This window comes from Podospora pseudocomata, chromosome 3 (genome assembly GCF_035222375.1).
Source record: "Podospora pseudocomata strain CBS 415.72m chromosome 3, whole genome shotgun sequence".
Taxonomy (NCBI): Eukaryota; Fungi; Ascomycota; class Sordariomycetes; order Sordariales; family Podosporaceae; genus Podospora; species Podospora pseudocomata.
In genome coordinates this window covers 2305182-2318315 of record NC_085887.1, presented here as the reverse complement: position 1 = coordinate 2318315, position 13134 = coordinate 2305182, and the positions used below count along the sequence as shown (strand labels likewise).

General features: G+C 54.0%; 3 protein-coding genes and 1 non-coding gene across 4 annotated transcripts; 3 read left to right on the top strand and 1 right to left on the bottom strand.

The window, feature by feature from the left end:
* Window positions 1-61: 61 nt before the first annotated feature.
* On the bottom strand, window positions 62-133 carry QC762_0054960. Its single transcript has one exon. It is a non-coding gene; the product is annotated as a tRNA-Gly (tRNA).
* On the top strand, window positions 134-3249 carry QC762_306590 (uncharacterized protein). The gene is made up of 6 exons (XM_062888951.1): window positions 134-453; window positions 509-874; window positions 976-1532; window positions 1606-1713; window positions 1800-2282; window positions 2345-3249. Exons 2-6 carry the CDS (start codon window positions 757-759, stop codon window positions 2801-2803), a joined length of 1725 nt encoding a protein of 574 aa, XP_062744883.1. The 5' UTR covers window positions 134-453; window positions 509-756; the 3' UTR covers window positions 2804-3249.
* A 255-nt stretch (window positions 3250-3504) lies between these two features.
* Window positions 3505-9750, top strand: SPT23 (SPT3 Dosage dependent suppressor of Ty-induced promoter mutations-like protein). Its single transcript, XM_062888950.1, has 3 exons — window positions 3505-5429; window positions 5484-8843; window positions 8900-9750. The coding sequence occupies exons 1-3, from the start codon at window positions 4812-4814 to the stop codon at window positions 9026-9028; spliced, it is 4107 nt and encodes a 1368-aa protein (XP_062744882.1). The 5' UTR covers window positions 3505-4811; the 3' UTR covers window positions 9029-9750.
* Window positions 9751-10078: 328 nt separating this feature from the next.
* Window positions 10079-13085, top strand: PCF11 (mRNA 3' end processing factor; the record flags this gene model as incomplete). Its single annotated transcript, XM_062888949.1, has 3 exons — window positions 10079-10826; window positions 10893-11372; window positions 11430-13085. The coding sequence occupies exons 1-3, from the start codon at window positions 10665-10667 to the stop codon at window positions 13083-13085; spliced, it is 2298 nt and encodes a 765-aa protein (XP_062744881.1). The 5' UTR covers window positions 10079-10664.
* Between the last annotated feature and the right edge of the window lie 49 nt (window positions 13086-13134).

Below are 13134 nucleotides of genomic sequence, written 5' to 3'. Positions count from 1 at the left end.
ATTGTGGGTGAGGTTGTAACCAGTTATAAATGCTCTGACCTTGCCACTCTAATATCCGAAGGCGGCCATGGTGTAGTGGTTAGCATTAATGCCTTCCAAGCATTAGAGTCGGGTTCGATTCCCGATGGCCGCACTCAACTTTTGGACTTTCATTTTTGGCCTTTTCTCACTGGGCTGAATGCCCCTATACATAACACCCTTCGTCTGATTTTTTTAAGGTTTTGGGGATTACCCATCGGGGTCTCTTCTCATGGAATTCCGCTCCTTCCTGCTTGAGGGATGTTGTCCAACAAAAGTGGAGTTCTGACACTGTGCCCGCGGTGACCCAGCCTGTGTGATCTGGTCCTTAAAAGCGGGCTTGGCGCCGCCGTTTTTTATGGTTCTTGCTCACTCACTCGCTCTCCTCAACTGACGTCGATACAGATAACGGTTGCTGGGTCATTGTTGTTGAAAGTAAGTTTGTTGGTTTGTTTACGGGTGGGTGGTCTGAGCTCACTTTTCATTCTAGATTCTTTCTCCTGCGCAAGATTTTCTAAAACAACACGGAGAGGGATTTGGTCAAATGTGTCGATAACATCCAGCCTCACGCCTTCGACATACACACCACACACCACTTGCGGCTTTTACTTGGACAGAAGGAGTTTCCGCGCCGCCCGGTCCGGAGGATTCGGAAAGGGTGGAGTCCGGAGGTCCCGAGCCGGAGCCGGAGGAGTGTGGTTTTGACAGCTTGGCGCCAAGGGGGGAGGGAAAGCCAAGATGCCGACCTTGGCGATTACAAACTTCAACATTGTGTTGAGCGTGTTGGGGGGGTGGATCAGTTTGTTTGGACTGGTGTCGTATTTGATGAAGGAGAATTTTTATTTGAGTGAGGCTTGTAGGTGTTTTGCTTCTTGTCTATATCCCTTATGACGCCTGGACTTGTACACCCTCCCTCAACCGTTGGTGAAGATGAGATACTAACAAAAAATGTATCAGTGATTTCGTTGCTTGCGGGAGTGGCCTTTTCTCCGGCGGCGGCGAATTTAATCAAACCGCTCGAGTATACTTTGGGATCGGAAGAAGACCTCAACATTGTCACGCTCTCGTTCACCCGTCTTGTTCTTGGGATTCAGCTTGTTTTGGCGGGTGTTCAGTTACCGTCACGATATCTCAAGAAACAATGGCGGCCGCTGCTGTGGTTTCTGGGCCCGATCATGACGGCTATGTGGCTGTCTACTGCTCTTTTGATCTGGGGTCTGGTGCCTGGGATTAGGTTTCTGGAGGCGCTGGTGGTGGGCAGCTGTGTCACGCCCACGGACCCGGTGTTGAGCAATGTGATTGTGAAGGGCAAGTTTGCGGATCATAACGTGCCGAAGGAGCTGCAGGATGTGATTATTGCCGAGAGTGGTGCGAATGATGGGTTGGGGTATCCGTTTTTGTTTTTGGGGCTGTATTTACTTGAGGTGGGATGGGGTGGAGGGGGTGGGGGGGTGAGGGGGGCGATGGGGCAGTGGTTTGGGGAGACTTGGGGGTATACGATACTGTTGAGTGTGGTAGGTTTTGTGCTTTTGATGTTTTGCCCTCGAGGGAGAGGAGATTTTGCTAACCAGCTGGTGATGTTGATAGGTGTATGGTGCTGTTGTGGGTTGGGGAGCGAACAAGCTGTTGCATTGGGCTGAGGAGAGGAAGTTTGTGGATAGGGAGAGCTTTTTGGTTTTTGCTATCAGTTTGGCGGTAGGTGTTTTCTACAACTCCTGAGGCTGGGTCTGAAGAAGTAGGGGAATGTGTCTGGGAAGGACTAAGCTAACATCTGTTGATAGTTGTTCATCGTGGGAACGTGTGGGATGATTGGGAGCGATGACGTCCTTGCTTGTTTTATTGCAGGCAATGCCTTCACTTGGGATGACTGGTTTCGATTGGAGACGCTGGACGATTCGTTACAGCCAACCATTGACATGCTGCTGAATGTGTCGGTGTTCATGTGGTTGGGGGCGGTTTGCCCGTGGCATGAGTTTTTGGTGAATGATGGGGTGGCACCCCTGCATCGGCTGGTTATTTTGGGAATTCTGGTGCTGCTGTTCAGGAGGTTGCCATGGGTGTTTGCGATCCACAAGTTTATCCCCCAGATCGAGGAAGTCCGCCAGGCGATATTCGTGGGTTTCTTTGGCCCGGTAGGGGTTTCGGCGATCTTCTATCTCTATATCACATTGGAGTTCTTGAAGACGATGGAGCCAAGCGAGGAGGTTGAGCATTTGGGGCACGTGGTCAAAGTTGTGGTATGGTTCCTGGCCATTTGCAGTATTGTAAGTTGGAATCTTTGTTGCTATGACAAGAAGACAAAAGGGACTAACATGTACGGTGACAGGTTGTGCATGGCCTGAGTCTCCCACTTGGAAAGCTAGGATTTTACCTTCCCAGGACCCTCTCAAGAGGAATCTCTGTGACATCTGATGGGGGGGAATTTCTTCCACCAATTCGAAACAGAATGAGCACACTGGTCGCCCGACGACCAAGGAGAAACTCAGGAGAGGAACTGCCTGCCACGGAGCCTCCTTCGTCAGACGCAAGGCGTTCCGTTTCCAGAATCGGCGGCAGTGTTATCCCCAGTCGGCCAGTAGGTGGGGAGCTAGATGTCAAAACCATACCCGCTGGCTCGGGCGGGCTCGCCATGGGCACTGACGGATCTAGCAGCGCCGTCGAAATAGACCTCGAATCACCAAGTCTCCCAGGACGGACAATACGGTTTCCGGATGAGTCTCCAGCGATCGCAGGACCGACCTCAGCACCGGGACCGGCCGGGACGCACAATGCTGACAGTAGCTGAGTACTGGGCTGCCCGGATTAGCCGGGATGACCTCCATCTCGGAGTAAAGAAACAGTGCCAAGTGGTGGGATTGGGAACATGATGTACAGACCACCAAACGAGAGGCCTCAGATGTCCTCTGTCCTTTCTTTTCGGCAGTGTTGCGTGCCTCCATAGCAAGGAGTTTAGTATCATTTTGGAGTCGCATGTTGTAGACAGAATAAGATGAAGAAGACCAGTTAGCTACCTCCCTTTTTGAACCCTTTTATGACCCTTGAAGGCCCTCGTCTCATGCAGCAGTCTCGCTTTCTCTGACCACGACGTCAGTCCGTAATATGAAAAAGAAATACTCGAAACAGTTCCGTAATTCGTCCATCATTTATATCCTATTCCCTCCTGTTAGCGTCCGCAAAATGACGCGTTTCCCCTTGTCCCCCTTTCCAGCGCCGAGAAACTCGGTGGGCTAGTTTTTGGTGTGTTTGGCTAAGTTTAGACGACCCAAAAGACTGGATGGCTGGGATTGTTATTTCGCTTGGAGGGAAAACCTCGATAGAGACATATCGATCGGTTAAACTGCATGTCTGAGACGCAGTATTGACACACACATACCAGATATCTTCATGATAGTGCCCCGTGCACCCTGAGACCCCTCTCGGAGCAGCTTCTCCAAGGTTAATCAGTTGACTAGTGGCAACTGTCAAAGAGGCGTGATGGATCCGTGATCTCCATCATGGCATCATTGCGGAATAGCGTCGTCCCATCTTCTTCCACTTGCTACTACGATCCAGACCAAGCCCTTTACATACACACATATGTACACTAGGCCGGCGGATCCGCCGCAGGCCAGCCGGACAGAGGTGAGTTGCAGCAAAGCAAAAGAGACACCGAAGTCAGGAACACCTCAGGGGACAACTGGCAGTAGTAGCAGAGATGCAGCCCGAGTGCGGATGAATGACAACTGTCACACACACACACACAGACACACACACACTCACTCACCCACTCACTCACGCCGCGTGCCTGCGGTTCAGTCTGATAGGGATCCTGCCGACGATGCCGTACCCAGGACTTTTGTCGAATTGAAATATCGAAGAATCCTCCCTGTATCCGTCAGTGACCACTGACAGTTACAACATTGCGGTAGCTTTACCCTAATTTGGGATTTTGCCAGTGGCTGACAGAAGCACCACGCTTTCCCTGCGTTCCACAAGGCCCCACCTTTTAGGTTTGATCCAGGTGTGCAGAGCAGTCCAGTTGCCCCCGGTCCGGTCTGGTCTTCACCTCCTCTCCGCAGCCAAGTGCCCTCCTCACCTCAGACTTAACTTTTGCCCTGCCCAGCTCACCTTGCCTTTTGCTTTTCCCCAATTCACATTGCTAGCTAGCTACACAACAAGAAACAAGGTCACGACACACTCTTCCGGACGACCGTCACCCGGAAGTTGACCGCCGAGGGTCAGACATCTGCAACAGAGACGCAGAGAGTGACGATTGACATCCAGGTCAAGGCTGGGCGATTTTGCCATTGCAAGGGTCCGAACATCGACAATTGGCCAGTGCTCATTTTTCGCTTACCGCCTTTCGAACTGCTCTCTCTCCCTTTGCTTCTCGCCGTCACGGCTGTGCAGCACTGGAAGTGCCCCAACCCCATCCAATCCAATCCCGTCTCCCCGACCGACCGACCGACCAACCTACCTACCGACCACTGGGGGACCTCACCTCCACTCTCTCCGTCGCCATCATCCACATCGCCAGGTGACATTTGTGAGTGAGAGCCGCGTTTACGAAGAGACGACACCGCTGCCCGACCATCGCGAAGCCCTGAGAACCCCGCCTGGGCGCAATTTGGCCTCGTTCCCACTTTGACTCTTGCCGTCCCAACAAAAAACAACATCAACTGCGAATTGTTTCGAGTCCGAGTCTGATCTCGTCCCTGACACACGACACTACCGACAACGCCTCGCAAACGCGACACGCACCCCCTGCTCGACAGCGGCCCGTTTTACTTCCAGCTGGTTGCACACCAGCCTCGATGGCCACGGCAGGACCGGCCGCCTTGAATTGCGAACTGTCCAACATGGACCAACCAATGTCAGCCTGGGAACCCTCGTTTGATGAGCTCAACAACAACAACAACAACAGCAGCAGCAGCAGCAACTATCCCAGCCACTTCATGTCGCTGATGCAGGATTTCACCAATGAGCCGTATCCAGAAGAATATTTCGATTCCGATGAGAGCCCTCTTCCCTCGGGGCCTGATGTCATGGACGACGTGGGGGATGTCTTCATCCCCTTGTCCCCTTCTGACGCTCTTCCCATGAGCCATGTCAACTTGTACACCAGCTCGCGGAACTCGTTGGCCGACTCGGGCTCCTCCAACGGGCCAGCAAGCACAACGGTTACTAGCACATCATTGAGAAACCACAAGGATGATTCAGTGCTGGATGGGTCCGAGATCAAGCCAGAATGGAAGACGGAGCAAACTGTCGATGGGCGTAATGGTCTTGACGGGCCAAGTTTCGGAGGAGCGATGGAGCCTCATTCAGACTTCAGCTCCCCAAACAGCGCCGGCTACGAGACAGCCCAGCAACTATCGCCGCAGACGAGCCAGGCCGATTCTCTGATGTTTGGCAATAACAATATGTACATGGTAAGTAGCTTGTCTGGCCAGGGCAAGACATGGCAAGCTGACGGTTACATGAAGCCCTTTGATTTCAAGCAGACAACAAGTGACATGTCACTCGAGACTTCGCGCGAAACATCTCCTTTCTCCCCACGAATGCCCAACCCCCAATCGCCGCAGTACTACCATGGTCTACCAACAAACACCTACCCACCATGGCACACAATCGGCATGGGTGTAAATCCGCAGATGGTGCCTGTTCCATCACAGTTTTCTGGAAACGTAGGGCCACCACTCAACTTTAATAGGGGGCTTTTTACCCAACCGCAACCTTTCAAGCTTACCGTAGACCCAACGCCTACCAAGTCCCGAGTCGAGACGCAGATTCCGATAAAATTGAACCTGACGCCACTCCCTCCTGGTATCAAAAGGATTCATCTTCCAACACACACCATCAGCAAGCCAAAGCTTCTCGCCAAGCCTACCCCAGAGCCGTCTCCAGACATGTTGGAGCTGCACGTTCGGCTTGTTTGTACAAGCGCCATGCAGAACAAGGACCTCATGAAGACAGCCATGGAACAAGCACGCAAGGCATCCAAGGTACCTAGAGTGAAGCCGACTCTACCGTCCTTGCAGTCCGGAGACGGAAGTGATGAAGGACCAAAACCTCAGGATGGCGGGGAAGTCACCATTTGTCAAAATTGTGTGTCGCGAGAACGGAAGCGGGCCAGTCGCAAAAAGATCAAAAAGGTGGAAGATGAAGAGATTTGGAGGCAGGACGAGCTGTACCGAGTGATCGTTTTCAACACTGGCGAAGTCAGGGAGTGGGAAGCCCCCAAGGGGGAGACGGACGAATCAGGCCAGTTGCAAGTGCACATGGTGCAACCAGGAGCGCCGTGGACTGTCGAGGCACCGATGAGAATCGCGTGTTACTGCCGGCATCATACCGAAAAGCTGGGCTTTCAGGTCATCTTCACACTGACGGATTTCAGGGGAGAGTTTGTCGCCCAGGCCTTGTCACCCTCGATCATGATTACCGATGATCACAAGACTCCCCATGCCGCCGAAAATGCATTGAATAGACAGGCTGCCGTCGAAAGCACAGTTTTCTACCCCTCGCCTCCCCTGACCAACGCAGCAGACAGGCGCAGCTCATCGATGTCTACGCAGTTGCCTGACCAGCCGATCCAAGCTTCTCGCCTCTTGGTACGCCCGGCTCCGGCTGGACCCCTCCCTGGACAGCAACCGTCGAAGAAGAGGAAGCAGGCCGCAGCACGGCTCGAAACGGCCCTGTCTCCGGTAGCACAACTGCCATCGACGGTTGGCGCCTCGGCTTCGTCAACACCATCCCCCCAGTATCGACATATGCCACCTGCACATTTGGGGCTCCCCCCTGACGGAATGTTTGTGTCACCTACAGGGACAATGGCCCCAGGCCAGCTGCAAATGTCACCGGGGCATGCCAGTGGTCCACCGACGCCCAACCACAACCAACCGTCGTTATTCAACCCGAACGGGACCGCGAATCTGGACAATGGAGGTGTCGGTTTATATTCTGGAACGTCCTCGCTCCACCAAAGCAGAGCCCCCAGCCCCACCACCTCCATGGCAACCCTTACTATGCCCGCAGCACGTGGGGGCGTGGCTCTTTCTCAAGTTGCACCCAGAAATGTGTACGCTTCTGGTCCAGCCAACGCCGCCTCGAACGCCGCTTCACAAACTCCAGTCATACATAAGGTGGTACCGCAGGAGGGCTTGGTACTGGGAGGGTATGAGGTTACTGTGCTAGGCAAGGGGTTCAAGAGGGGCGTGGAAGTCATGTTTGGCGGTAAGCCGGCGACGACGACGACATTCTGGGGCCCTGAATCTCTTGTGTGTCTAGTGCCACCGGCCGAATCTCTTGGTGCCGTGAGGATCACTTTCAAGGATGCTCAACTAGAATTGCAGGGACACCCCGTGTGGTTTACGTACAAGGACGATTGTGATCAGCAAGCTGTCAACCTCGCCCTTGCTATCCTCAACAGTAAGATGAATGGAGGGTCTGGTGGTCTCTACGGATTTGCGCAGCAGATCATCGGAAGGCATCAGGAATCGCAGGACAGCTTTGGGGCTGGAGGCGGGATGACTGGAGGGGATGGATCATACACTGGCCGACCAACTGGGGCAAACCTCGATGGTCAGCTCCTAAACGTTTTGGAGATGATTGATCTCGATGACAGCCCACACTCGGCTCGGTTCAACTTGAGGACGAGGGCGACGGGTCAAACTGCCTTGCATGTCGCGTGCTATCTTGGCCTTCATCGCTTTGTCGCTGGTCTTTTGGCTCGCGGAGCAAATCCCGACGTGCGAGATAAGGCCGGATACACAGCGTTGCACATGGCGTCTCTCAAGAACCGGCCAGACATTATCCGCCTTCTGACTTCGCACGGCGCGGATTCCACACTGCGGACACTGTCGGGTCTGACTGCTGCGGATGTGGCCAAGTCACCAGCCGCCATTCGAGCCATCAACCGCTTTGAATCACACACGCGCTCCCGCAGCGGCGTCTCTCTCCATAGCAGGGTCAACAGTGCACTCAATCTCGCAAAGGCACTGCCCGCACCCGAAAGCAAGGATGCAGAGAGTGATAACAGTCTCAAGGTGGAGGCCGATGACGGCGAGGAAAGTCCAGAGTATTCGACATTTGCGACCACGGAAGAGAGCGACGCGGCTTCTGGGAATGCTGACGAAGAAGACGAGTGGCTCGATATGCGCGGAAACAACAGTATCACACCAGCTCCACCGGCAGATGATGCACCCCGTCGGCAGCGCCGTGGCACTGATGGTCTGGGTGGGCTTGCTTTGCCGACAGCCGCCATGACTGCGTTTAGGGACCACATGACTACTCAGTTCCAGCAACTGCAGCAGGCTATGCAACTCAACATCCTGCAGAACCTACCAATGCCGTACATCCCTCAGATGCCAGATTACCAGGCCGCTGTGATGCAACGGTTAGCCTCGATGGTTCCCAACCTAGGCGGCCCTCGTCCAGACTCAAACGTGGAGGATGTTTCCTCTATCAAGGAGCTGTGGCACGCTCTCTCGTCGATGGCCACCAGTGCTCAACCCGCGCCAATCCAGGCACCACCAGCGTACAGCGAAATCTTCCAGCAAGATACTTATGACAAGAAGCAATCGTCTGCAGTTCAAGCTGCCGCCGAGGCCGAGGCAGATGTCAAGTGTGCCGCCCTGTACGACGAGGCTGGGCCCTCTACTCAAGAGGCCCTGACTGTCACGGCCCCAGTTGTGGAGGCGGAGGAACAGTTCTCGGATGAAGATGCCGCTTTCATCGAGATTGGGCCCAAGAATGCCATCACTGAGGCTCAGCGGGAAAGGATCTTGAGGGCGCGCGCCGAAAGGATGAAGAGGCTGAGTGGGGATCGGAATCTGTTCTTCATTTGGGTATGTCGACTCGCCCATGATGTTTTTGATGACAACATGCTAACCATGTGCTACAGATTCCTCTTCTCGTCCTCATGATGGGTGCCATGTTCTACAGCAGCTTACCGTACTGGGGCTCCACCATCAGGGAGGTCATTACCAATGTGCGTGTACCTCAGGGTGCTGTTCTTGGCCAGCTGGTATAACGTGATGGACGTTTTTGCTGTTGTAAGAGAGTTGTAAGAGACAACTCAGCTATGGGGTTAGCTGTGTGGGGGCCAGGAGAGGCTGGTTGGAATTGTGTTTTTGGTCGGACTCGAAAGAAGCATGGCGTTTGGGCGTCTGACAAGAGCGTGGAATTATAGTGCGGGTATATCATAATCTTGTTAGTCATGGATTATGTCTTTGGAGGTCGGCTTATGGTTGGGGAGCAAAACCCAAAGTGTTTTTCCGTTTCTGCTTTTGAGCGATGGTTTACAGTGGTGTGGGTGTGGGGTGGGAACGGTGGTCCTATATAAAGGGGGCTTTGTGTTTTATCTTTTTGGGGTTATGTCATGAATCGGTGACGATGATGGGAGCGGCGGCGGCGGTGGTGGTGGTGGTATACTTTGTTTTTGATACATTTGTTCTGAAGAAGGGATCACAGCGTTTATTTCTTTGTATGTATATATTTCGGAGGGCTTGTTTCTGGTCAAGACGATGTGTGTCGGCTGGGCTGGGGATGTAAATGTGGAATGCGGTTCCTGCCTGTTTACAAGGGCGGTTGGTTGAATGGATGTGTGGTTTCTTTGTGCTGCCCGTCGGTTCTCAATGATGAATGTGTGATGTGAATCCGTTATGGACAGGGTAGGACACTTGTGTAGACCTTGTAGGCGAAACGGCAGAGATTCTGAGATGGGGTGCGGGCTTTCAAGTTCATCTACATGGAAGGGGGTTGTGGCGGGGTGATGTTTGTGGTTGGTGAGGGGGCTTGGGTGATGCGGGCTATTTGTTTCCTATGGGGGTGGTGAGGTGATTTGAATAGGTCTCTCTGCAGAAATGGCAGACTGTAAGTGAGGCACTGTAGAGCTAGCAGGAAAGAACGTATATAGGTTCCAGGCCCTAACCAAGCACTTGCATTTTGTGAATCTCATGTGCTCGTGATACCCTCATGTTCTTGGACCCATCGACCCAGCTGGATGGCCCGTGCGTATCAGCTTATCAAACTTTGTGGACTGGGCTTCCTGACCAATTCCACAGTGCCAGCGCCCCACAACAAAAGGCAAAGAGACCGACTCCAAGCTTTTCCCCAACCGTGAACACAACTTGCGACTTTTGCAGTTTCTGCTCAAATCACAAAAAAGCAGAAGCAGCCGGCGGCTCACTGACAGAGTGAATAACTTCTAGCGGCGAATTCAAGCGGAAAGTTTCTCGCTCGTCGGCCATTTGAGATTCGACCGATCCGCGGCAGACCGCCAACCAACCACAACCAACAGTCGCTGATTCCATCCACCACATTCTAGCATCCATCGAGTCGCGACTTCAGATCTTCCATCTAACCAGCTCCGCCGGCCATCAGAGTCTCCTCTGATTCTTTTTCTTTCCATTTCAGTTGATATAGTAGGCAAATCTGCGGATGGGATTTGGCTTGTGATTGCAGGGGAGAATTCGCGGAGGAGCATCGCGCGTGAGGCCTGCAGGGTAGCTGGGGAACGGAGCGATATTATTTCCTGCTCTCCTCTACTAGTCATCATCATCTTCTCTCCAAGCAATCCATTGCAGCAGAACAGCGATATCTCTACTACTTGTTGAGCATCACTGGATTGACTTGTTGATTGCCCCTTCCCACGTTTCACATCCATCATGGAAGACCACGGCGATGAAGTGGCGGCCGATTTCCGTGAGGCGCTCCAGGACTTGACCACCAATGCTCGCTTTGAAATCGTCACATTGACCAACATCGCCCGAGAGAACGCCGACCATGGTCTGGCCATTTCAGAGGCCCTCACAAATCACATCAAAGAGGTAACGTCGTGACTTGCAGATTGTCCTTCTGATCCTTGATATTCAGAAATGCTAACATCACGATAGGCACCCGCCTCCAAAACCCTACCCGCCCTCTACGTCCTGGACTCGATCGTGAAGAATGTTCCGACTCCCTACGCCCTATATTTCGGCCCGAAGCTCTATCAAATCTTCATGGGTTCCTACACCAAAGTCGACAACGCGACACGGAGAAAGATGGACGAAATGCTGAAGACATGGAAGGAACCTGTAGCCGGGTCCATCTCCAAGAAACCGGTCTTCCCACTTGAATTGGTTCGACCCATCGAGAACGCTCTGCTGGCTGCCCGCAATGCCTACATGGAGCAAGCCAAATTCCAGACCCATCTCATGCGAGGGCGTCCGGCCGGCCCGCCTGCCAGAGATACGCCGACACCTCCTATGGGCAGAGCTTACCAACCACCACCACCACCACCACCACCACATGGGCAGCCGCCATATCAGGGACCACCTAATGGACAGTACCCGCCGCCTGGAGAACAGGCCTATCCCATGCGCTCCGGGAACGTAAGTGCTAGTGTAGCTCTCATTCATGCCGTTCGTGTTGCTAATACATGTCTACAGACACCCAATGGCGTCCCTAACCGTGCTACGCCACCGCAGCCTGCTCCATCAGCCGGGCCATATGCTCACTACCAGCCACCTCCCAACCAAGGTCCCTATGGTGTTCCTCCAGCTCCAGGAATAAACATAGACAAGTTGAAAGATGATATCCAGCAGTTGATCGAGCTGGACAGGGCGGGTTTTGCCCAGAACATGCATGATGCTAGTAAACAAAACAGACTGAAGGCTTTGCTGGATTTGCAAAAAGTAGTCCAGAGCCAAAACCTGCCTCAGGAGCAGTTGATGATCATAAGCGATCAAGTTGCTAAACTTGCTGTAAACATGCGCGCTGCCCAGGCGCAGCCACCGCCATCATATCCTCCTGCTCTGCCACCACCATACAACACGCACACCCCAACACCTCCTGTTGTAACTCAACAGTTTGCACCTCCCCCAGTTGCTGCCGCTGCTCCTCCACCTTCTGTACTGCCCCAATTACCAGCGGTACTAGCGGCGGCTCTGGGACGTCCGGCATCAAATGTTGCTCCCGTGCCCGTGGCAGCGGCACCACCACCACCAGTCCGTCCGGCAACCACCGCAGGAGGTGCCGCTCCGGGAACACTATCACTCGATGCGATTCTTGGCCAGGGCGCTCTGGCTGCGCTTTTGGCGGCCAAGAAACCTGCCACCCCTCAACAGTCATCTACTGCGCCGGTTCCGCCGGCGGCGGCTCTACCACCTGCTTTGGCCGCGCTGCGATCACCACCGCAACAAGCAGCTCCATTTCAACCACCACCAGCACCACCAGTTGCTCAACAACAACCGCCCGCTGCGGCAGCCAACCCGTTGACACAGAACCCATCGGCTTTATTAGCTATGCTACGGCAGTCCGGCCTTCTCGGCGGCACCCCCGGCGTACCTACACCACCACCCGCCATCCCATCTCTCCCACCCCCGGATCCGAACATCATAACTCTCACCCCTGCCTCTCTCAAATTCCCCCGCCTGCATCTGTTGCCTTATCTCCTCGATCACCTCGGCCCCCCCTGCTCCCAGTGCGGCCGCCGCTTCCCCACCACGGAAGAAGGCAGAAAGAAGAAGACGCAGCACATGGACTGGCACTTTCGTGTTCATCAGCGTGTTGCTGAGGCTGAGCAAAGGGGTCAGCACCGGTCGCAGTTTGTGAGCGAGCTTGATTGGATTCAGAGTCACGAGGAGCCGGATGTGGATTATAACGCCCCCAGCGGCGGGGGCGGGTCAGGAGACGGGGATGGGAGCGAGAGTGATGATAATGATTGGTCTGCTGTGGTAAAAGGGGGGAGGAGGAAGAAGAATGAGAAGAAGAAGAGGTGGATCACCGCGCCTGATGAGGGGGATGGGACGGGGACGGGGACGAACAAGGTCTGCCCGATCTGCCAGGAGAAATTCCAGAGTAGGTATCTGGAGGAGGTGCAGGATTGGGTTTGGATGGATGCGGTTGTTGTTGGATCTGGGCAGGGGAGGAGGGTGTTTCATGGGACTTGTTGGGATGAGGTTAATACTGGTGGGGGAGGGGGAGGGCAGGGGCAGGGGACAATGGTGATGTTGGGGAATAGTAACAATAAGAGGAAGATGAAGGAGGAGGAGGAGGAGGGGGAGGAGGAGGAGGAGGAGGTTGGGGGGGGATTAAGAGGTTGATGAGGTGATTTTTGTTGTTGAGGGACAGGATTCTCGAAGGGGAAGGGTG

What these genes read in the sequence shown, in the direction of transcription:
- SPT23 (XM_062888950.1), top strand. Translation starts at nt 4,812, where the DNA reads ATGGCCACGGCAGGACCGGCCGCCTTGAATTGCGAACTGTCCAACATG. An exon ending in GCAATAACAATATGTACATG is followed by an intron (nt 5,430 to 5,483) that starts GTAAGTAGCTTG and finishes GGTTACATGAAG; the next exon opens with CCCTTTGATTTCAAGCAGAC. An exon ending in GGAATCTGTTCTTCATTTGG is followed by an intron (nt 8,844 to 8,899) that starts GTATGTCGACTC and finishes CATGTGCTACAG; the next exon opens with ATTCCTCTTCTCGTCCTCAT.
- QC762_306590 (XM_062888951.1), top strand. Translation starts at nt 757, where the DNA reads ATGCCGACCTTGGCGATTACAAACTTCAACATTGTGTTGAGCGTGTTG. An exon ending in TTTTTATTTGAGTGAGGCTT is followed by an intron (nt 875 to 975) that starts GTAGGTGTTTTG and finishes AAAATGTATCAG; the next exon opens with TGATTTCGTTGCTTGCGGGA. An exon ending in ATACGATACTGTTGAGTGTG is followed by an intron (nt 1,533 to 1,605) that starts GTAGGTTTTGTG and finishes TGATGTTGATAG; the next exon opens with GTGTATGGTGCTGTTGTGGG.